At 30.2% G+C, this 25779-nt stretch overlaps 1 protein-coding gene across 2 annotated transcripts in view; it reads left to right on the top strand.

Annotated features, from left to right (window-relative positions):
* Positions 1–16561, top strand: part of LOC118196560 (calcium-activated chloride channel regulator 2-like) — a 59890-nt gene extending 43329 nt beyond the window's left edge. For both annotated transcript variants that reach the window (XM_035368029.2, XM_035368030.2), the window contains exons 12-14: positions 1868–1999; positions 2567–2809; positions 9173–16561. In XM_035368029.2, coding sequence (XP_035223920.2) covers positions 1868–1999; positions 2567–2809; positions 9173–10131 — 1334 coding nt within the window. In that variant the 3' untranslated portion in view covers positions 10132–16561. The remainder of the gene's footprint in view (positions 1–1867; positions 2000–2566; positions 2810–9172) is intronic.
* The last annotated feature ends 9218 nt before the right edge of the window (positions 16562–25779 follow it).

Raw genomic sequence — 25779 nt, 5'->3', positions numbered from 1 at the left:
TCGCAAATAAAAATACCGTAAATATAAGTATTCGTTGCAGAATATGAAAAACAGTACAAAGGCAAGAATGTGGAAGGATCAAAATCATCATTTGATGTTATAATCTTTGGTCATTTTGAGAAATAAATTCTATTTGAGTCATAATAATTATACTGCTGATAAAGTGGTTTATATAAAGAAGTTATTTTCATTGTAATTGCAAATCTGTTTTACATATTCTCTGTGTAAAAACTAATCATTAAGCAAATGCAAAAATATACCTATTAAATAAATATAACTATAATATAATTCGCATAGTACTTATATTATCTATCTGTAAATTAGCAAATGAATTTAAATGAAATGACTTTTGGAATAGTTAATAAATATATTCATAATTTTTTGCCTCAGTTTCAAAATATAAATATTAAGTTTCGGAATGGCAGCAGCTCTTTTTCTTATTTTTTTTGTGATTCTTTCAGTCAAATATTTCTTTAGTGAGTTTGAGAAATTTCCTTTATTTTTATCCTAACTGAAATCTTTAAACAATCCTAACTAGTTAAATTAGTACGATTCTATGACTGTTTAATGTCTAACGTTCTAATAAAAAACTTCTATTTCTACAGTATATTATGTTAACTATTTACTATCTCATAGTTATGCGTAAAAGATGTGTGATTATATATTAATGATTTAAATTTAAGAATTTGCATCAATCTCTCATTTATAGCAGTTTAATTGCCTTACCTTCTCAGAAAAAAATCCTTTTTTTTACAGTATATTATGTTAACTGTTTCTCTTAAAAGACTGTAGAGTTATGCATAAAAGAATTGAAACAGCTTTAGTATAGCCCACCCAGAATTTTAACCAAAAAATATTGCCAAGAATGGCGATAAATGATATGATGTGGCAACTCATATCGGTTTATAAGCATGTGGTAACCCATGCTATTTTGCAACCGCAATGTAAACAACAATAAATTTCTGATTTCTAAAGGGGATGGAATTATGGTTACAGCTAACATAGTGGTCAATTACATTTTTTTCAATTTCAATTCTAATTACCGAGATATCCATTTACTCAGAGTTAAATGCACATGGCCCTGTATTCTTACTTTTCCGGCATAGCTTTCTCTTAGAATTTGTCTCGCGCTGCATTGCACGGAGAAATACAACATTTTTAATTAGAATTCTACTAAAATTAATTATCTAAATACAAAATTCTTAACACTCTTTCCGGCGATTGTTTAACGCTTAGATATTGTGCAGAATACTGTTTTGGAGAAAAGATTTTTGCATTTAGTTAATGATTGATCTAAACCTATTGTGGATTATTGAAGGATAAAATTTGTTGTGAAAAATGTAACATACCATGCAAAGCCATCTTATATTTGAGAAAGCCAAGCAAAGGTGAGATTTTCCGGCATTGTTTTTAAAATTGCGTCCTTTTAACCTTAATAATTTTCATTAATCGTTCCTTAATATTTTTTCTTTTAAAATTGTGTATAATAGCCAAAAATTTATTTTTATTATCCATAATTTCTAGTGAAATCAAGATGGGCGCGATTTTTGAAACACGAAGTTTCGTCGAAAATCTTGATGGTAACCAATTTTCAAAACAACATATTTCATGCGCTTTGGCGCCAAAAAAACAAATTTGCCAAACTTTGAAGGTGGGCTATACTGAAGCTGTTCCAAATAATTTTCAATTTATGTGATTATAAATGATTTAAGATTTAAGAATCTGCTACGTTATCTTATTTGTCGCAGTTTAATTGATGAAATATAATAACGCACAATAATGGGATAAGATCGTGCCATAGCAGTTTCCTGTATACAGAATACTTTGTGTGCAAATGCTTATTAAAAATTTTCATGTTCATTTTCAGATCCGGATATTACGAAAAATGACGGGATTTTTTCCAGGTACTTTAGAAATACATTAGATACTGGATATTATTTTTTCACTTTTGTTGTGGAGAGCTGGAATACTTCGATGAAGCATCAGACTCAACCACAAGGTAACTTAGCCTTCTTCAAAGTACACAGTTGTTTTATATCTCATTGATTTAACTAAAATACGGTAATAAAATAGTAAAATAGTATATCATTTTAAAAACCTTAATTTAATAATTCATGCAGACCAGTTTTCACTTGTGCTTTAACACAAAAAAATTTTATAAACGCTCATATTACATGTATTATAGATGATATATAGTATTTCTTTATTTTACCGGCATGGTTTTCCCGCTGTAACTACAAAATGTTAATTTTTGAAGGGAATATTTTATTGTCGAAATAATGTTTCTTGTAAAAGAAAATCTAGATAAGCTCTTTAAAAAAAATCTCATTTTGTAATTCAAGTTCAATATTTGTTAAAACTGTTTCTAAAAGTTTTGTCATTATTTTCAAAAATCATAAATGTTTCATCACTTTTGAGGAATATTGCAAACTAATTGTTTTTAAATTAAGTATTTCATGTGATTTGATACTATGTTATTTTCATATTATTTTGAATATCTTAATATTAAAATTATTGAAACAATCATTTTAATGTTCCTACGTATTCATTTTTGTTTATCCTTCAGCAATAAAAAATTCTCATTGCTGTGGTAGTTCTATTCCCGTGAATTTGGCTTATGACTCCGGATCGTTCAAGAGAGTTGCTTCATATAGAAGTTTCTATTTAAACAAGGAAAAATTAGAAACGCATTTTCCACCAAGAAGGATAAACGACCTTAGGGTGGATTCAATTCAGATTTCTGAAAACAATGTCACATTCTATGTCTTAAATTGGACTGCGCCAGGAGATAATTATGACACTGGCACTGGTAAGTTACTGGATCAATTAGTTTAAAGTGTCATTTGTGATATTTTATGTTTAGTTTCACTTATTATAAGTGTTTTGTTTGCAATACGTTTCACTCCTTCTTTACAAAAATTAAAATAATAATAATTTAAAAAAGTCTGAAGAAGTTTTAAAGCACGTCCAACCCCCAAAAAATAATAATAAATAAATAAATAATAAAAAAAGACAGAGAGCAAACGAATTAAACAACTTATAAAGTATTATTTTATACATTGCTACCGTGCGTTTCAGACCATAAGTAAGTGTTCAGACGGTGGTATAGCTGTCACTATTATCTTAGCCATAAGTCGTTGTGAAAGTCGTTACATTCACACATGTGAAACAGGGTTTAAGCCGTAGCTAACAAAGATAATTAAAGTTCCGCATATGTGAGTGGTTGAATGCAGTTCGTATTTGCCTCACTGTGACTGGTCTACCAGGGTGACATAAAGTTCAAAAGTGTAAACATTTAGACAAAATCCTAGTACTATTTTCCAAGATGAAGCAATGTTTGGCTACCTAGCAACGGAAATTCGGCTTGTGTTAAATTGTGACAGCTATACCATGACCTGAAAAGAGACAATTCACACAGTTGTCTAGACGTCATTATTGACATAGGTTTATGACGTAACAGTCAGTCCCATAATACCTGCTAAAGGAGGTTTAATTCGTAGCCAAACAGGGAACGGAAAGTTGCGAATACTTAAATATGCAGCTGACTCAGCAATACCATTGACCGAATCAATTCGTGTTTATTTCGCTGTGAATTGTCGGTTCTTATACCAACTTGACATAAAGTGAACAAGTTGAAACATTTGGGCAAACTTATTATTCTAGCTTTCACATGACGACTTAAAAGATCCCATTTCCCATAGTCATAATGCGTAAAAGTCATTAGCTAAGCTTCAAACCTATCAATGCATAAATTTACGCGTAGGACGTTAGAATGAGAAGGAGGGAGAGTTCGCAGTTTGCTCCACTAATCGGAAAACGAAACTTGCCTAACAAGTAACGACCATATTTTTGAGATCAAAACATTGCTCTATGGTAACGAAATATACTTATTTCTAGGATGCACCATGCATGTGTTTTTAAATAAATATACAATGAAATGCCTCGCTGTTGTTAAGTTTTTGCTCTAGAATAATAAAGATAATATCTAAAATTGGTACTTTTTCGTTTTGCACCTGTCACGCATTTTGGAGAGTTTATTAATTGTAACCAGTCAATGAAATGTATTAAATTAAAGTTTTATAGTAAAAGAGTTATTTAAAATTTTATACTTTAAAGTTTTAATAGTTTGGTTCTCAGATGGTGCTTTCACTGGATCTCGGCGCTTGTTTGGTTTCTCTTTCACGGGCACCAAAATGCGTAGCACGTGCATAACGGAAAAGTACCCTAAAATTTATACAAAATTATGAAGAAAAAGAGTGAAATCTAAATGCTTATATGTAGTATAAGACATTAAAATCATGTTTATGCATATTTTAAGCACTCGCTTAGATTTTGTTAATTATCTGTTAAATGTTACTTACTTTCCAGTTTCTCCTTTAAAAATAGATATTTTTCATTCAAAATGTTATCGCAATTTAATACTGAATCAATGTTTCAGGAATTTAATGCAAAAATGTTTCAGGAACTTATTTTATTTCAGCATGCTTTATAGTTTAATTTTCAGCTCTATATACTAAAGCCGGAAATTTAGTAACTTTATTTTACACTTGCTACATATTTATGAATATCGATTAAAGAAATTAATTAGAATTCAAGCTCTGTTAAAGAAATCAAATATATAAATTTTTGGATATGCCGTTTTGAAAATGCATTTGATGTCATTTGTTTACAAATACGTTCTTTCTTTTTTTTAAATTTATTTATTGTTAAAAATTATATTTTATTGTGCAGTTAAATAACATATAATTCAATTGGTTTTTAAATAAGGAAAACTAATAGTTTCTAACGCATTTTAAATAAATACTTTGAAACGAACAAAATAGCTTTTTTCTTCTATATTATTTCTAAAATATCAACAAATTTAAATCCATTTTGATGTGCACGTATATTCCTGCGATATTTAGGTATCAGTAAACATCGTTCATTCAAGTGCATAATCGTTCATTCAAGTGCATGCGTTCATAAAGGGCATTGTTGAGGAACACATAAAACACCTAAATACTACATGGGTGACTCATCTGTCCCTCGCATTAGCGTAGCTAGCGCGATCATCGGGGAGACCAATGGTATATTCCAAAACGTCCGCAATTCTCTGCTGCCACAGTTTCAGCCTTGTATCATTGATGGCGGCTGTAACTTCGCCCAGCCGTGAAAGAAATAATAAGAGATAATAGTCTATCGCACACAATTTTACACTCTCGCATTCTTTGCCGTGTACATGGATAAAATTATATCATTAGATATATCTTTTAAATGCACTAATTTTGATACTAGTTACAAATCTGTATGATTAGTTAGTTAATTGCTAATTAGTATTTGATTTTTCAAAGTTGTGCTATTGTGCATTTCAATAAGATATGAAAAGTGCCTAATCACAGTGGAAGTCTGCATAATATGAAGATCAATTTTATACACCTCGAAGCAGCAAGATGCAGGCTGATAAATATCTTGCGATAATTAAAACAACAGATCGTGAGAAATTTATTTTTCCGATTTTTGCACGTGGTCAATCAGGCCAAGCGTATAATCGACAGCATTTCGCCAACCATAAATTCCTCTTAGCAAAAGACAATACAGAAATTTGAAGGAAAGTGTACCTTACAAGATTATAATTTAAAAGTTTAGAATGTGGTATCACGCGAATCAGCAAAACGGGACGGGCAAAAGTTTCTAAACAATTTTCAAATCGGCTAATTAGAAACCAGAAATGTATCTAAGGTTTTTCAGCGCCCGTGGACAAAGATTTTGCGTCCTTTTCTGTGTTCCAAGAATGGAAAGCATATCATTCTGAAATGTGTGTCATCAATTTGGCGCCCACCGGATGCTACGCCCGGGGACGTATGTACCCCCCTTGTCCCACCATAGCTACGCCACTGTTAGAAACATAATTTATAAATTCTCAGGTAACCTTGGATCCAGTTGATATCTTGGATTTCTCCTTATCCTTCATCCCGGATTTAGGGGCAGTCCGTCTTTGAAACTCCCCAGCACAAGTATCAATAATAGAGCAAAAGGAATTGCCGAATTTTCTAATGATCATTATTTCAGCATCTAATTAAAGGATCTTGATAATTTTTTTCACATTATTATCAGCGGTAAAAGGAATACCAAAGATTCTAATTTAAGAAAAATCAACTTACTTTTTCAAGAGTTATTGGGTTGTTCCCCCCTCCACCGAATTTCAGACATCATATTAGACTTAATTTCCCAAAGAATGCAATGTTTAAGTGTGTGTAATACAAAAAATTCAAGAGCCACTGTGATTATTAAGTAATATTAAATCATGTTATTTCATTCTTGTCGCGTTATTTTTTAGAACTTACTATTCACTTCAAAGCACAGAAGAACGGATGAAGTATAGTATTTAAGGTAGATCTGAAATCTTATGTTAATATCACAAAGGAGACTCAGCTGGAAGTTATTGTAACGTTAATTAACCAACTAAATACGTCTCCATGTTCTATCTGATGAACCATTAATATAATCAAAAATCGGCAAATGTCTATGGTATTAGATAAAGCTTTCATTATTATGAGCAAACTAATTAATAGGTGTAATTTACTACAAATTATAAAATTTTCTATCACAGTATAAAAGTAGTTATTTGTAGTTTAAGATGCAAAATTTCTAACTGATATCTTATAGCCTACATTCAACAATATTCATGTATTAAGCTCCACACACACGTTTCAAATACTGTTTAAGAAGTGTAACTAGCACCTTAAGTATTTAATATCGGTGACAGTTGTTTAGCGATCTAATTCTGTGTACTGAATGATTTGAACGTGTCTTATATGTGTTGGTTGTGAACTATAGTATTCAAGTTAAAAGGTCTGGTCTTCTTGGGTAGTATATAATTAGATCAGGACTCTAGAAGACAACTTGTGACTTTTCCCTGTGTCTCATAAATAAGACAAAGCAAGGGTGTAAAGGACCTTTACATTAATCAAAATAAAGTTTAACAGATGACACCAACTCGTGTTCACAGAAGCCAACACTTTTGGCTTTAAATAAGAGATAATGGATAAACTAAAGTCTAGCCTAACGTCTTTACAGTTTAACTAGCGCGCTAGTTGGCTCTGACCAAAATCGGCGTATACAAGTCTAATGGCAAGAATAACTCAACGCCGCAGACTTCTAATCGAGAAAATCAAAGTTAGCAACGTCGCCTTCAAGCAGGCAGAACACGCTCTGATTTCGCCCTCCAAAAACTTCCTTTGAGTACTTCTTTCCTTTTACCTAATTCTGAACATCACGCGCGCTCAAAATTTACATTCTAGCAGGGAAATGAAACGAAGCTTGATAGTAAAAGCTATTAAAGTAAAATAACTGGTTAGCAAATTAAAATTATTAACTTATAAGGTTTTCGTGGTACATTTAACCGGATTGAGATGATATATCAGTATTTCTTTCATTGTTTTCATTCCAATGTATTCCTGATTAGCGAATGTCTCTCATTCTTCCCCTCATCAAGCTGATATTTTTTAACTATTTGTGTTTAGTATCACCCTTTAGAGTTTTTGTGTTCTCATTAACATTATATTATCGTGCTTTTCCACACAACTCTCCACTGCCCTAAACTACTTATTACAAACAGCAATAACAACTGCCATAAAGGAACAAAACAACATGGACCCATTAGATTCATTACAGGATGTAGACAATAATATAAGAGCACCAAGCGAAATGTCCAACAGTTCCGCCATAACCGAAATAACTGTTTCTGTAAAAGGTTATGAAGTACTCCATATAGCAAACCAAGCATCCCAGAATGATACCACTCGAAACATAGAAGATTATGTGACCTTCCTGGAACATGTCGCAATTCCAGTTTCCCAGGAAAAGGAAGTTAAAAGTCAAAACCCTGAACACGCTACTTCGATTTATAACAAATGTATCGAAATCTTAACAAAAAGAACAAACAGCCCATAAGGAATTTGCATTATCCAATAAGCCGGCTCTGAACCTGCATGCCTTTTTAAGATATGAAACAGCAAATAAACACCTTCGAAGGAAAAGTTTTAAAATAATCGAAAACTTAGCAGCAAATGGATAAGAATTACGTGCGCCCATGTAACATAAGCACCCTCACTCTGTTCCACAACTAACCATACTAAAACTAGCGAAAAGTATGATAGCGCATATCATCAACAGAATTTTATATAATACTTTATTACTTGTACAGTCTTAAAATATATAAAATTGCAAATCAATGTATAATCACTATTGCATATATGTATATCTATAATAGTGACATGTAAAATTTAGTTAATTACATTATAATTGCAATAATATGGACTTTAATAACTACGTGAATACATATGACGTGTAATCTGCCAACATGTTAAGTAATACAAGTGTTAACAAATAAGTATCAGGTATCTTGAAACAAAACGTACGCAAAAACGAGCTGTATGTAAAATTGTACTATATGAAAAAAGGATATTTTACAGGAAACATATGTAAAACAGAACTGGCTGAAAGAACTGTAGAACTTCAATCCACAAAATATTGCATCAAACAAAATTGTGCAAACAATCGTAATTCAAGTGGCATAATAATAGTGCGTAACAAATATATAACAATTATGTAATGACTCATGTACCACTAAGCTATAATAAAGTACTCCGGACAAGCGGATGAGTCCTCAGATGTGCTGCTGCCAGTTGTACTGCCCGCTGTATGACGTTAGCTGGCTGCCTTCTCTCACAAGCCTAGTTTGTTCGGGATAATTAGTATGAAAGGGCAACACCTGAATCACCTGTTGGTATATATCTGGTGTTCCCCTTACTTGTGCCTCTAACATCGAATACAAATTATGACCTTTGAATATCGCAAATGTAAAGATTAGCTGATTAAAATATCATTATTAACATTACCCAATTTTACTCAGAAACTCTTTATAGTAATGCAGAAAGCTTAAATACGGAAAACAAACTTTTGGAAGTTTGATGTAAGAATTATCGTGGACGAAAAATTGTCACCCACATACACACAGACAGACATCACTGTAAAAATAGTAAAAACGTGTCGCGAAGACCCTAAATCGTGCTTATTCATTGAAAGCTCATTTTAAAATATTTTAAACGGAAACACTATGAATATATTTACTTAAAACAACTTGATATACATCTGTCTTGTCATCTAACAAAGCCTTCTTTTTTCTTTACAGCTGCCAATTACGAACTAAGAGTATTTCGCAGCCGAGATGATACCTACAGTGGTTTCGATACGCATTACGTACAGTATATTGATATGTGGAGTGTTCACGGCTCCGTATTTATACCTGCAGTAGCGGGAACGATTCAGAGTGCGATTGTAGAACTGAAGAATCTTTCCAGCGGAATTTACTACTTAGCCATGCGAGCTGTTGCTTTCACGGGTGCTAAAGGAGATATTTCGAACATTGTAGAGATAATGTACACTAAGCCTGACATCATGGATCCTTCGATTAATCCTACAGGAATTGAGCCAATTACAGGAGATCCCAATGGAATCACAGAGTCAAATGAAAGCAGTCGATACATGCTTTCGGACAACACACGATTAGCCATCGGACTATCTTGTGGCATTCTTTTCATATTTCTGATAACAGGCTTGATTCTTTATTTTTATTTAGCGCGCTATCGTAAACATAAAAAGGAGCCCCAAACTGCTTTAAGTCAGAATACACAGAAGATCGAGTCGAATGATACTTTATGCAGAAGTACAGGTAATGGAAATATATCTATCATCAGTCCAGTGAATTCGTGGGCAGCGGATTCTCTACTAACTCATTACGAAACTCTGAAGAAAGATAAAAATTCTGGTTTTAAAGGCAAAATGGTGGCACCTTCGGCAAATGCATCCGATAGTACTTCCATAGCTTCAAGTAAATATTCTTATAATGAAAAAATGAATTCTCCAGCTTCATTCTATGACTCTGTGTATTTCAACCAATATGAAGACCGTGATGATGTTAATTACCCTTACAATCCACGCTTTGTGCCATTTAATCCTACTTATACTTCTTCTTTAAGAAGACCGCCTACTGTAAATACGCTTCAACAGTATCCTCCAAACAATGTAAACTTTTACGATAGTGCAACTCTTAATGGAAGGCGAACATATCAACTCAAAACTGATGTTTGATTAATAATTAAAAGACTGATGAAAGTAACATTTCATTTTTATGTGTAAATGAATACATTTTTATGAACTGAAGAATTTCATTTTTATCATATTCACATATTATCACGCTTATTTCTGGATTCAACAGTCAAGAATCAAACTTATGTGAAATAACAGAAAAGAATATTCGAGTATAACGGAACAGAATTAGTCACTTACTCAAGAACTAATATCAAAATTATAAAAATTCTACTCTAAGAAAGTTCAAAGTGACTTATTAAGCATTATTTCATAACTTTAAATGATAAGGATTGCTCGAGTAAAAATTACTTCTCTTAAACAAAAATCAGTTCAATTATAATGTTATTTTAGTTGAAAAGATGAAGCTATACATTCACTCAGTGGTTAAATCATTTTCATCTATGTTTAAGCCATCTTCATTTGGTCTTCATCTTTATATCCAGATTTCAACCAGTGTTCACATTAATTTATAAATAGATAAATATATGGGTAAGTAAATAGAAAAGTGTATTAACGTTGAAAAAATAAGTTGTTTTAGATTAGTAATGAGTTCAACTTGTAAAATTAAGAAACAATTTTCCCAATAAATAGCTATAAATAGATAAAATAAAACTTCTAAGTAGTAAAGATATAAGTAATAATAATCATGAAATTCAGAATTAAATTAAAAAACCAATAGATTATTAGAATTTTGAAAAAATTTCGGAACTAAAATAAGTAGCATGTGTCCCATACCATAGGACACACGACAAATCCTTCAAAATGTTGATTTTTATTACATTAAAATCAAAATTCAACTTGTAAAATTAAGAAACAATATTCCCAATAAATAGCTTTAAACAAATAAAATAAAACTTCTAAGTAGTAAAGATGTGAGTATTAATAGTCGCGAAACTCAAAAAATTAAACTATAAGTCCAATAGATTATTAGAATTTTGAAAACATTTCGGAAGTAAAATCAGCAGCACATGTCCCATACTATAGGACAGGCGGCAAATCCTTCACAATGCTGATTTTAATTGCATTAAAATCAAAATTATGTCGAATCTGTCGTGTCTTCTATAGCATCGGAGATACGCTGCTCATTATAAACATTTTATCCGTTTTACAAATTTTAAAACACTCTCAAAATTTAATTTTAAATTTTTGTTCATTTTTATATAAAAACAATAAAAAAATAGAAAAAGTATTAAAATAGTTACAAAAAAACAAATTATATAAATTGTTATAAAATCAGGACAATTTTTAAATATTTTTATCTTAAAAAAATATCAAAAGTGACACTAAAATGATTAAATATAGTATGATTTCTATCATGACTCGTATTCACAGGGGCATAAATTTCAATATAAAACATTCCAAAAATAATATATATTTTGTAAAGGATTCAGACCGCATATTCTAAAGTTTTTCCAAATCATATAAATATTCTTCATCTATTCTTACCTTTATAGTTGAATATGTAATTTCTTTTATTAATTTTTTGAGTGCATTATTAGAAATTTTTCCTTGACATTTAAAAAAAAATACTCTTTTATTTCCATCATCTACTTCTATTTTTACAATACACGTATCTCCATATTTAGTTTGATTTTTTCTCAATATTAGAATATATAAGTTTAAAACATCATCTGATGTCGATGTTATTTTAGAAGTACCAGATGCAGATGAAAATGGGGGGCATTTTAACATTCTCAGTTGATTCCATTCTATATTTATTTTCTTTTCCATTTTAAAATATTCAAATGTAATCTTTGCTTCATTTTAAAATTTATAATGACTTAACATCACTTTGAAATCTTCAACAACTGCTTTCTAATTTTTTTTTTTCATTAGCATGAATCATGTTTTCACTTTTATTTCTCTGAAATTGAAGTTGAATTTAAAAATTTGTACGTGCTTTTTTATATTCTCTGAAGAAAGCATATTTATATATTATAAAGAAATCCCTATTTTTACAATATTTCTATTTTTCGAAATTTATTCATTACATCAGATAATTTAGGTGCTTGAGTATCATTTTCTTTATAAGTAATAAAATTTTTTTAAGGTTTATCCAAAATTTTTTTAAGGTTGGATGGAGAAACATATTTGTACCTTCGGGTGTAAAATAATCAGGAGTATCGGGTGTAAAATAATCAGGAGTACAGTCAAAAGTCGTTAATTCGGACACCCATAATTCGGAAGGATCTATAATCCGGACCTCAAAACTAAAAACTTTCTGCGCATGCGCCGCGTTGACACATGCTCACAGGCGTTTACGCGTGCGCGTAAGACCTTTTACGACTGCGCATGTGAGTGTGCGCAAGTGCAGAATACGTTTTCGCGTGCGCGTTTTATGTATAATGGACGTATAAACTAAAATTATATAATTATCTATTTCAGTTAATGTTGATGATTGCATTGTTCCTTAATTTTCGAATTGGTTCCGGCTTATTATTTTTTGAAGACTGTGTAAGAGCAATTTTATAAAAGTAAGTTTAAACTTTCGATTATATCAAATAGAATTTCCGATATATATTTGTTAATATGTAAAGGATCTAAAGCGAAAGTATGTTTTGAAATCCGAAATCTGTTTATCAATTTCACGCTGCTGTGCGGGGGGGGGATGTCTCGCAGCGGGCAATGAACTGGAAGTTATCTTCAGCGCAGATGTTTTTATTTTATTTGGCTTATAATTCCTTACCAAATGTAGTATTTCATCTCGATATGCTCCCTCTTTGATATGATTTAAAACAAGTTCCTCGTCATTATAATTCGCTTCCGATAGCGAAGAAAAGTGACAGAGGTTATTGAAAACGAAAAAATTTCGATTGACAAATTAGTCGGTGTTCTCGACACAGCAGTTATAGGACTTGAACAGCGGAACTTTGTAACTGAACAAGAAATTATGTCTGTTCAATAGAATTAAAGAGAAAGTATTATCACATGAAACGAAGCAAAACTTAAACAACTTACATTGAAAGAAATGTTTAATAAAGTAAACAAATAAATATTAAGCTTTTTCTTTTTGCAAATTTTGATACCCTTTAGATCATAACTGTTCTTTATTTCATAAATTACGGTTTCATATTTTTAATTTTAGAATTTCTGCATGCCATCTTACGAGATTTAAACTGATGATCTATAATCCGGAAAAATCGATAATCCGGAATCGCCGAAGTCCCGACGAGTCCGGATTAACGACTTTTGACTGTACAATGAATCATTAATGAAGAATCAACATCAGGGGTAACTCTTTTCGTCATCGGGCCAAATGAGAATTTTCGTATCCTGACGCGAGCCAGATTAGATTAAAGAATTTAATCTTTTAGGCATGTGCCGCCATTAGATGATAATAATAAAAAGAATTAAAAATTTTATAAAAGAGAATAAAAACCGAAAAAATTAATTTATGCCGTACCAAATTCTCAATGTATTTAAAATTTTTTTAAAAAAAATATGTATTAGAAATCTGTTATTGGTGGTATATTTCAGGTAACAGAAGTACAGTTTGGAACAAATATTTTTAATGTGATAACATCAAAATAAATACGAGAAACAAGAGAAAAATTTAAGAAAAATCAAACGAGAAATGAAAACTCTAATGCGAAGGATTAAAATTAGTATATTCGTGATTCATAATTCCTTCGAAATATGGATTCAAATCACTCGTGGCTATTCATAAAATAGCTCCTAAATTTGAATCCGTAATTCGTGATCTTGTCCTGCTTTTTGTATTTTTCATTAAAGAGACTCTAACTTCACATAGGTTATAAGGTATTTCTCCCGCTTCCCTAGCGTGCCTTCGTGGTGTAACGGTAGCACGCTGGGCCGGTATTCAAGAGGTCCGTGGTTCGATTCCCGGCGAAGGCGGTTGCATATTTTTCATCTTTCCTACTTCCAATTAACCTAATGATTCTACAAGTGGCGCCCGAACTAAAAGGGTTGTGGATGATGATTCTCCGCACCCAGGATTTGCCGACTAGGTCCCCTAAAACCCTAGTCGCCCTTTAAAAAGGGGAGTATATAAGGTATTTCTCCCACTTCCCTAGCGTGCCTTCGTGGTGTAACGGTAGCACGCTGGGCCGGTATTCCAGAGGTCCGTGGTTCGATTCCCGGCGAAGGCGGTTGCATATTTTTCATCTTTTCTACTTCCAGTTAACCTAATGACTCTACAAGGTAGGTAGATCCGAAAAATGCAAAATATTTTTGAGCATCATGAAGCGTACTTTTGAACACTTCTGGATTTAAAGAAGAATAAAATTCTGTTACCGTTTTTATCTGCAAATTGGCTTTTAAGTATCCGATTTGATTCTAAATTTATCAGTTCCAACTGAATGCAAGGTAGTGCGTCGGCGACATTAAAATTAAACGGTTGGCTTACTAGCGATAAATCTTTGGAAGCCTTTTGAAAATCATCAAATCTTCTAATAAATATCAACGGAGAAGGAAAAGTCGTTCAGCCAATATTCATTTTGTAGTTCAGAAAATTCATTCAGTTTGTCCTTAGCACTTAATAATTTCATCTAACACGTCATAGAATCACTTTACCACTTTTTCAAGATTAAGCCACCCTATTTTCGTGTGGTAAGGAATATCTGTAAATTCAGAGTCAATGTCTTGCAAACATGTTACGAACTGCCGGTGGTTTCGAGCTCTTCCGCAAATAAAATTAACCACCTTCGTTACAACCGATGTTACATGTTTAAGTTTTAACTCTTGCACAAAGGGTTTCCTGGTGAATAATACAGTGTAGAAAATTTTTTTCTTTTCCTGGAATCTCCTTTATTTCGTCGCTTATTCTTTTTAATAATCCGATGTTTTTCCTCGTCAAGCTAGGACATCCATCGGTTGTGATGTTAAAAAGTGTTCTCCCATTTTATACTTTGTTTCTTCAACACTTCTTGAAGAACAATAAAAAAAACTTCGCCAGTCATTGTGTCTTTCATAGGATATCTAGAAAGTAAAGTTTCTGTTATTTCTAATTTATGATTTATAGCTCGAATAAAAATTTAAAGTTGACTAGTATTGTTAATGTCACATTAAAGCCCGTGCATGGTAAGAACAATTTACTTTTAATTGGCCACGTAAATTATTCGAAATATTACCAATTCGTCTCAAGAGTTCTTTGTGACAAAGAAATTTTTTCAAATGTTTGTTTCTTATCAGGCCATAATGTTTCAACAATATCTATCAAACATTCCTTCACAAATTTCCCCTCACAAAAAAGATTTGCACTGCTTTGCACCGTTTCGTGCATCAATGTATCTCGCTCTTATAAGAGCTCTCTCTATCTCTGTCTGACATATTTTTCAAAGTATTTTGTTGTTTTCGTAAAGGTAATTTTGGTTTTTCTGCTTCAATTTCCATTTGCTCTGGAGAAAAAAATTTATATTTAACGAAATGTTTTGTGAAAAAATGCCTTTTTTAGATTATATTCTTTAAAAATGGAATAGTTTCATTACATACTAAACAAACAGCTTTATCGTCTATATTTGCAATTAAATAATTAAATATCCAATTATCGTTAACAATGCAGCATTCCGTATCAATTTTCTTTTTTTTAATCGCTCAGCTTATGGGCTACAAATTATATTTTAAATTAAAAATTAAAATAATAATTAAAATGATTTAGTTGTACAATATTTTTAATAAAAATTTATCCTTAACTAAACTTAGTTTGATCAATGGTTTAATAATAATTAAGAAACAATCGATAATCTTTGATAACCAATCGCACTGAACGCAGCTATTAGTTTCGTAACCACGTCGGCCATTATTTTATTATTTAAGCAATCAAAGCTCGACAATGAAATAACGCAGAGAATGCTTTTCTCCCATAACGTCATTCTGACGCGCACTAAATGTGCGTATTTGTGTTTTCTAATGTCAAAGGAAATCATAAACTGAAATATAAAACTTGTCAGGATAAAGTTAATTGCAAAATGTTTGCATTCATACGCAAAATTTTACATCACTCTCATTTCAATTCACTTCAGTGATAATACAGTAGACATCCAACTACTAAGGGTTTTAACATGCAGATAACAATTTCAAAATTATTAAAATATGCTACTTTTTATAGCGGGTCGGATCTGAAAACTTCGCAGGCCAGTGGCTACCCATCCCTGACCTACATTATGATGTTCAATTTGTTTACTTCTTATAGATAGTTGTACTGTATAAATAAATCTTCCCAAACTATTTAAAGTTACATTTTCTTCTCTAATATTAACATTATTAATTTTTATAGAGTTTAGTTCTAATTGAAGAGACCTTCTTGAAAATAAAATATTATTTATTTTTTTCTTCTGTAGTAAAATTATAACTAGTATTTTCAATCTAATCAGTTGTCTTGAAAGTTCTTAATTTTAAGTTTCATTACTATGATGGTATTTCGTTAAATCAGTCATTAATTTAAATAAAAATAAAATTTCTTTAAATATTGGCAATGAATCTTTATTCACAAAATCTGTAAAACATCCTCTTCCTCTAATTTTTTTTTTACTTTTCTCTATAACTTATGATTATTCTTTAACATTTCCTAAACAATAAAATTACATTCAACTTCTTAATTATTTAAACCCACGAGGTTTTGATTAGTTATCCACATGTGAATACTACTAATTTCATTTAATTTAACTAGAAAAATGGCGGTTTATCAAATGTTTATGAAATCATACTACTTGGTACATTTAAATTAATAAATGCATAAATAACTTAAGTGGATTTTTCACTTAGATAAGCTTCTTTTATTATATCACAATGAATATAAATATTATTATCTTTTTGATGATATGTATATCATCTTTTTTATCATATTTTACCATTTCATTGTCATAAATTATTCGTCAAATTTATTCACCATTTAAATCTTTGATTCTAGTACTGTATGCATATGGAAATATTCCATAATGTTTGAAACAATAGAAATCTCTTCCGTAAATATTGGTCTTTTAGAAAATTTTTTTTTTAATTTAATGGGTTTTTCTAATGGGATGTCCTATTTTATATTTAGGCCTTTTTAAAGGTGTTTTGGCTAGAGGATCTATGTATAAATTATAATAAGCTTTTATTTCGTTTTTGAGTTTACTAACTTGACCAGGTGTCATCTTTATAGAACTGTGATATGGATTGCTATAATTTTTAAGCATTTTAGGTAATACATCGATATATCTTTGTTTGCAAGCATGCATTTCAGATTTTTTTTCCTGATAGTTTTAATAAAACACTTTGCTATAACAGATTTTACTTCTTCATTTTGAGTGGTAAACCTTTTTATATTACAATCTTTAAATAACTTTTGTATAGCTTTTCCTGTAAATTTAGAACCCTCATCCGTCAGTAAAAATTTTGACATATGCTACTAAAATATAAGACCCATAAAGTAAAATAATAAGAATAATCTTAAGCAACAAGTTGTAAATCTGAATATAAGGAATAACAAAAAATTAATACCGAGTAGAAGAGGAATTGTGTGTAAAAACCATAGAAAATAATATCAAATAACTGGTGGGAGTGTTCCATTCTCATTTTTCATTTGTTGCTCAAAAGTATTTCCAAGTTTTTACTTTGTGGGCTCTTTCTCTTTCCTCCTCCTTAATACTAATGTTTTATTGGGTTGCGATTTAATTTCGGACTTTGGGAATACATTCGATATGGTTATTATTCATTCCTCTAAGGAGGTTTTATTTTTAGGCAAACACACGTTTTTCTTTTTTTGCAGATTTAATCTTTTACTGATGCATCCTAACACACTTTGCAATTTTAATTTGTCAGGTATTTCTAAAACTGCTAAAAGCGTTTTGCGCAACTAGAGCACAGCTTGTTACTTTTGATTCATTATATGTTACATTATTATGTGTAGTAAAACTTTTTCTGTGGTGTAGATGATGACGACAATATTGGAGCTGGTGATTTTTTCCTTAAGCATGGATTTTCATAGATCATCTTTGTTTGTGGAAAATGAACATAATAAAGAAATGTAAACTTTGCGATAGGTGTACACGCTGTTAAACATTTTGAAGGGCATGTTTCATTAAATTCATATCATTTATACGGTATCTACCCGCATAATTTTCCTCCTTCGTCTGGTTTTTTCCTTAACGTTTTCCAGTATATGATTTAGAACAGAGATCTCAAACTCAAACTGTATACAGGTCGAATGCCCGATCTGAAAAGAGATAGCAGGCCAATTTTCTTATTTTTTTTTTTTTTTTTTTTAACAAAACGTTCCATGAACAAATTGTAAAAATATTTTGAATAAATTTTAAATTTCGCTTGCTGAATATTTATAAGAGCATACATATATAATAATAATACGTGAAGGAAAAATCGAAATTTATATTTATTTTCTATTTGAAATCTTAAGTTTGGTACCTGCAAGTCCTTTTTGACATTTCTGTTGGTTACAGTTTGTTACAGTTTGTAACTCAAATATACTGAAATCTAAATATTAAATTCTTAGGTTGACATTTCTTCCAAATAATTCTAACATGTTTAATCAATAATTAAATAAATGAATTTTTAAACTAAAAAATGAACAAATTATGAAATCTTTATAAGTTTACCGTTAAATTTCACAAAGTTAGATAAAACTTGAGAATACATAAGGACAATTTATTCTTTTTCTCTTAAATATTAAATTTTTCTTCGACGCATAAATAAAAATACATATGTTCGCACGTAAATGATAGTAGATAGAAAACACGGGTTCACCCACACGCGGTGTGGGCGTGGTCAACGACGTCACACAGAAGGCGGGGCCAAAGGCAACGTCATCACACTAAGAGGCGTGGTCACGAGTGGAGTTGAGGTGTTGGTAGACTACTGATTGAGTTGTAGACCTCCTGCTTTTCATTTAAAGTTAGTTTTTTAAAAATTGGCAACGGGAAATATTTTCTGCATCTTAATTTTGATGATATAGTGATGCTGCCCTCTCTTGACTAAAAAGTGAATTATATGTTTTAGAAATATATTTTATAAGTCTGGTGTTAAAATTATTCAATGCGCGACTCTGAAAACAATGTAAAAGAAACAAATATAAAAAAGACTTTCCTTTAATGATAGTTCATCATGTCATGACAATGAAATTACAAGATAATTTGTTTTTATTACTCAATTTTATTCTGATACTTTTATCCTTTCTAGTTTTAAATGAAACTTTAACTTATTTCTTAGGTTTTCTGTTCATAATAACATATTCATTTACTGTCATATTTTTTAATACTTAACACGTTTCTAATTTGTAATATTTTATTTAATTTCCACATACTATTTTTTTTTCATACCTTTCATAAATTTCAGCATACCCTGATTTTTAACTTATATGTTATATTTCACAAACGTTCCCGCACATGCTGTTTATTTGTTACATTACTTAATTTTAGATGCAATTTAACACTTTTTTTAACGTTATAATGTTCAATATATTCTGAATTTTAACTTCATTTACTTTTTTTAAACCACTCTAGTATTCTATACACACTTTAACTTAGTGGTATGAAATTCTATTTAAAAAGAAACGTTTATTTTTCGTCATCTTAGTTCTTTTACTAAATTTCCTACAGAATTTCTAATTTCTTTCACGTGTTTAACAATATCTTCCTTACATTACCGAATATTTTTTAAAAAAACTTAAGTCTATAACTGCTAATTGCTTTTCTTACGTTCATGATTTCCCTTCTGTGTTTATGTTTCTTAATTCTAGCTTAACTTATTTATTATAATGTTTTTATTTCTGTCTCATCACTCGTAATTCCAACATTTTATCCCTTTTTATTCATTTTAACGATATGGATTGTTTTCATTTACTCCATATTCAAATATTTCCTTACAATTTTTATAATACTTGTTTTATTCCTCGATCATAATAGATCATCTACAGGTTTTACTCAGAAATTTCCATTCACAACTTTACAGTTTAATACCATTTATATCTAATTGTATTTCTTTCTCATATAGTTTTATGGTTTTCAAAGTTTCTAACATCATATTTAGTTTTAAATCCCGATTACCTTTAAGTGTGTTGATAATTTTCATTTCTAATTTTACAACCACGTTCAGTGTTTCATCCACACATACCAAAATATTTCTTACATTTTCTGATATTTAGTCTATGTCATATTTCAGTACATCAAATGAATTTACACTGCTCACATTATTATTTTTTCATGTTTTAGAGACACTAACTATACTAATTTTACTATTTTTCCTGCACTAATTGCATCTATGTCAGCACTCATGCTAAACTAGCAATTGTTTAGCATCACATGCATAAAGAAATTCTTAAAACCAACTTTTTCAATATCGTACTCAAATTACTGTTTTCCAGATGGGAATTACCAGTATTCTTTGGTTTTACTCTGTTACATCTTTTTAAATTTTAACATCTTACTTTTAATTCTAACATACATCTTTTAAACAGTTTTTTCCTTTAATGATAGCCTTACCTTATTTGTTCAAATTAATTCTTTCATTCACCTTCTTTACTACCTTTCAGTACCTTCATAATTCACTATGCAAACGCAATGTCTTTCACTGACATTCTGTTTAATAATACCACAAGTTTCCTTAATTGACAAAAAGCGAATTATTTCTCATTTCAAAATAGAACTACTATATTTTTGCACAAACATTACCTTTATCCATTCAAGCCACCCCTTAACCTGTAACTGACGTAGCGATAGGAAAGGAGATTCTTATCATATGCTCTTTCGACATTTGAGGTTTCTAGAACTTCTTTGACAAGTATATCAATACCATCAGAAAATATACTTAACACTTTTACCCAGTTTAAAGGCAACATACTGTTATAAGAATGGTTTTAGTTAAATTTATAACTCAAATAAACGCATTTTGTGCTAAATAGGCATAAACATTTAGATTCAGAATATTTCTTTTTAATCCGATGTAAGACTTGAATTTCATTCATGATACGGATTGTCTCTTGATTTTCTTTTTGTTTACCTTACACTAATAGAAAATTTTTATTTTACAAGTTCAGCTTTTAATGAAATAGAAATAAAAACTACGATACACCTGCTGTTTTTAAGAAAAGGAACTTTGATATATTTCTGGAAATGTAAATGCTTTTAGAGTTTTCTTTCAATAACGTTGATTTTCATTACTTTACTAACTTCAATAATTCTCTTATTAGCTAATATGAATGAAAGAAGATTGTCAAAAATGTGACACAGTATAATTCTTACGAACATATGTACCTTTACCAGCATACAGATATTACCGATTGAAATGAAGAAAGATACAGATATTTTACTCCAATCTACATTAAATTTAAAAAAAAAAATATTTAAACTTTCATACATTCCAAAGAATAAACGAAAACTCAATAGATATTGTTATGTTTGTATATATGAGATAAAAGTTTTATGAATGGTATCTAAAGTAATGCTTAGAACTTCATAAAAGCGAACATTCACTATGTTAATACACATATCATCAATTATTTACATAATTCAATGTAATATTAATCATTACATGTAATATATACATATGTATTTAAAGTTTAATTGTCTTACAACTGAATAATTAAATATTGAGAAAAAGAGGTTCCTTTCTTGCACTATTTAATTCACATGGAACAAATTTTCCCATCAACCACATTGAACCGCGTTTATTAAATTCGCCAAAGCTCTTTTATTTCTGCATTTTCACACTCACGACACATTTTAAATGAAACTATTGATTACCATTTCAAACACCGATATCATAACTCAGTGTAAAACTAAATCATAACTCATTTTTTCCCTACTAACTACAATTTTATATGTTCAAGAAGTACATCTAAGACATGATCATTTTCTATGTTCTAGCAAATCGATTCAATTGCGAACATACTATTAAGACTTGCGATTTTAGAAGACTTGCATGTATTAACGATGTCAACGTTTCTTCGTTTTTGTAAGATTCGCATCAAATCATGTCGCATTCGAATGTGGTGTAAGAGATCACTTTTTCTTTTAAACACTTGTAAACAATGGATGCAATTTATAAGAAGAGAAGTATCATGCTGTTTCAAAACATCATCATCAGCATATTTCTGTTTCTTTTGACACCGGCAACATTTAAAAAAAAAAAAGTTTCGTGAGATATTCTTCAAATTCTGTTTTACTTGAAAAAATGTCCGAACTTTCAATACGATGTAAAGTTTCATATTGTTTTAAATTCTTATGCTCACTAAATATTTTTTATCATGATTTACTCTTAAAAGTAACTTTATAAGTTTTCATATCCTTTTTACATGAAAAGAACTTGTGATTATTCACTACAAAATTCTAAGACGAGAAGCTTCGCGACTTTTCAAACTACAAACTTAAATTTCTTAGGACATACACTACATCTGATGTTTCTTTCATGAGATTTCAAATATCTCTTCAGATTACTCGTATTCAAGAAACCTTACAAATATATCACATAAGTTCAGCGAATAATCGCTTCATAAACTCTTAAATTTTCAACACGAGTGAATCACTTGAAGCATATACTGCACTGTAAACATACAATACTTAAAAAAATTGTTATAAAAAATAAAAATACATTCATTTCACCAAGAAGCTTTTCTATTTAAATACATTTATTTATTTCCAAAGAACAAGTTTCTGTATTATACATAAAATATACTTAGAATTTTTTTTCATTAGTTAATATCAAATTAACAACAATATCCATTTACTGATATTTGATATACATGTTTGCTTTAAAATTAAAACTAAAATTTCAATATATTTCTATTAAAAAAACATAATGAAAAAAAAAATACTCATAACATCAACCAAAGACAGAAATTTAAATAGAATAGTTGTACTTATATTAGTGCATTTTTATAATCTTCATAACATTTCGATTCAAAAAACCTATTACAAAATAAATGAAACATTTTTTTCTGCCTTAAAGAATCTCTTATATTTTTAAAATTAATACATAAAAATATATCTTCACCAATATATTTAATTCTGTCCTCAACACTTATTATAATGCAATCATGTCTTGTTTGTGAAGGATGATTTACAATGCAACCTTCGCATTTATATAGCTTTTTTATCACTGAATTTAATTCAGTTTTGATAGAGTTTATGAGTTCTTTAAAACGTTCATCATCATCACTTACCATATCCGAACAATTATTTTTACATTTGATTTGCAACGGTAAAATAATTTCAAAAATACTTTTATATAAAGTATTAGATACATCAGGAATAATTTCTTTCAATTTTTTTAAAATATCACAGTTTACTTTTAGGTATGTAGGTTTTAGTTTAAAAGAATTTTCATCTTGTTTAAAAACTTGTTGAAAAATACACTCACCTTCTTTGTTGAAAACTACCAACTCATTATTGCAAATGATGCTGGCACTCATATAGATAAGATTAAATTCATATATTTTTGAGGAAAATTCTTGCCATGTTGCAGGAGTTATAACAACACCGCGTGTAGTAGGGTATAATATTTTATTTTGTTCCACACATTCACGTAGATGAATGTTCATTCTGTTTTCAAACTGATTTATGGACACAAAATATCCCCAACCAAGAGTCCACTGTGCAATCAACTTCGAACTTTCTTTTTTCTGTTCTCGATTATTCGGCATGAAGATATTTTCAGGAACAGACTTCATATAGTGGGCAAACCAGTCATCCTCTGGAAGTTCATCCTCATTATCTTCCAAGCGTCGTTTTTTAATTTTCGAAATTTTTATGTTTCGGAATGTGATACTAATTCTAGGATCTTTAACGTCAGGTTGAGAGGGTATTCCGTGCATCCAAAATTGATTCGTTGGGTGTTTCATTACAAGGAGAGTTCCATGAGTTAAGTCCACGCTTCGAGATGTGAAATTTCGCCTGGTAAATACCATTTGACGTTTTGCACCTAAACTGATGATAGGTATATCACTTTCAGGTTCGAGACAAGTTTCATTGTCTTTATGCGTTGAAATTTTCGCCACTCCGTCAGGATAATAGTTCAATAAAGCAAAATTATATTTTTTGCCAGTTATCGTTTCAACATAATCTTTTACATTTAGAAGAGTTTGAGTCCATGGTTGTGCACAAATGCTCGTTCCAGAGAATTCGTAACTAAGTCCTTCATCACCAAAACCGAGTACTTTTCTTCGTGGAACATACTGAGTCCCATTAATTTCAAAACTAATATTTTTAAAATCATAATTTGATAGTTCATCTAGCAAAATATCAGCTTCATTTCGTGAATAAAATTCTTCGTATAATTCCACATTTAACTCTGTATCACATATATTCTTCATATTCGCTTTTGAATCTAACGACAATTCTGAATGATATAGAAATACGTAGCATTCTTAAATAGCAAAAATTATCTAAAACATACATTAACGAAATGATTTCATCAACACTTATCGTAATACATTCTTGTCATGTCTTGTTTGTGAAGCCAGTCTTTCCGGCGTCATATGTGTAAAAATAATCATGATAGGATAGTGGGAAAGAGTTATAGTGTCCTAATGTTGTTATTCTGAACCTCGATATTACATATATGCATAAGGAAAATCTTAAAAGCATCATCCACTTATCATGATAGAGTAATGGAAAATTTCTAAAACTCTGATAATCATACGCGAAAGAATGTATTATCTTAAGGTTGTTGTTGCTATTCCAAGTTTGACAATACATACAGAAGTGAAGGAAGACGCTTGATAAGCGCTGCACGTTATCATGATAACGTGAAGTCTACAGCACTTAGTAGACTTCGTTTTCGTTTATTCTTTGGAATGTATGAAAGTTTAAATATTTTTTTTTAAAATTTAATGTAGATTGGAGTAAAATATCTGTATCTTTCTTCATTTCAATCGGTAATATCTGTATGCTGGTAAAGGTACATATGTTCGTAAGAATTATACTGTGTCACATTTTTGACAATCTTCTTTCATTCATATTAGCTAATAAGAGAATTATTGAAGTTAGTAAAGTAATGAAAATCAACGTTATTGAAAGAAAACTCTAAAAGCATTTACATTTCCAGAAATATATCAAAGTTCCTTTTCTTAAAAACAGCAGGTGTATCGTAGTTTTTATTTCTATTTCATTAAAAGCTGAACTTGTAAAATAAAAATTTTCTATTAGTGTAAGGTAAACAAAAAGAAAATCAAGAGACAATCCGTATCATGAATGAAATTCAAGTCTTACATCGGATTAAAAAGAAATATTCTGAATCTAAATGTTTATGCCTATTTAGCACAAAATGCGTTTATTTGAGTTATAAATTTAACTAAAACCATTCTTATAACAGTATGTTGCCTTTAAACTGGGTAAAAGTGTTAAGTATATTTTCTGATGGTATTGATATACTTGTCAAAGAAGTTCTAGAAACCTCAAATGTCGAAAGAGCATATGATAAGAATCTCCTTTCCTATCGCTACGTCAGTTACAGGTTAAGGGGTGGCTTGAATGGATAAAGGTAATGTTTGTGCAAAAATATAGTAGTTTTATTTTGAAATGAGAAATAATTCGCTTTTTGTCAATTAAGGAAACTTGTGGTATTATTAAACAGAATGTCAGTGAAAGACATTGCGTTTGCATAGTGAATTATGAAGGTACTGAAAGGTAGTAAAGAAGGTGAATGAAAGAATTAATTTGAACAAATAAGGTAAGGCTATCATTAAAAGAAAAAACTGTT

The sequence above is a fragment of the Stegodyphus dumicola genome, chromosome 6 (genome assembly GCF_044657685.1).
Source record: "Stegodyphus dumicola isolate Sdum_Otavi_A_Nest chromosome 6, ASM4465768v1".
Lineage (NCBI taxonomy): Eukaryota > Metazoa > Arthropoda > Arachnida > Araneae > Eresidae > Stegodyphus > Stegodyphus dumicola.
This window is presented reverse-complemented; position numbering and strand designations above follow the sequence as displayed.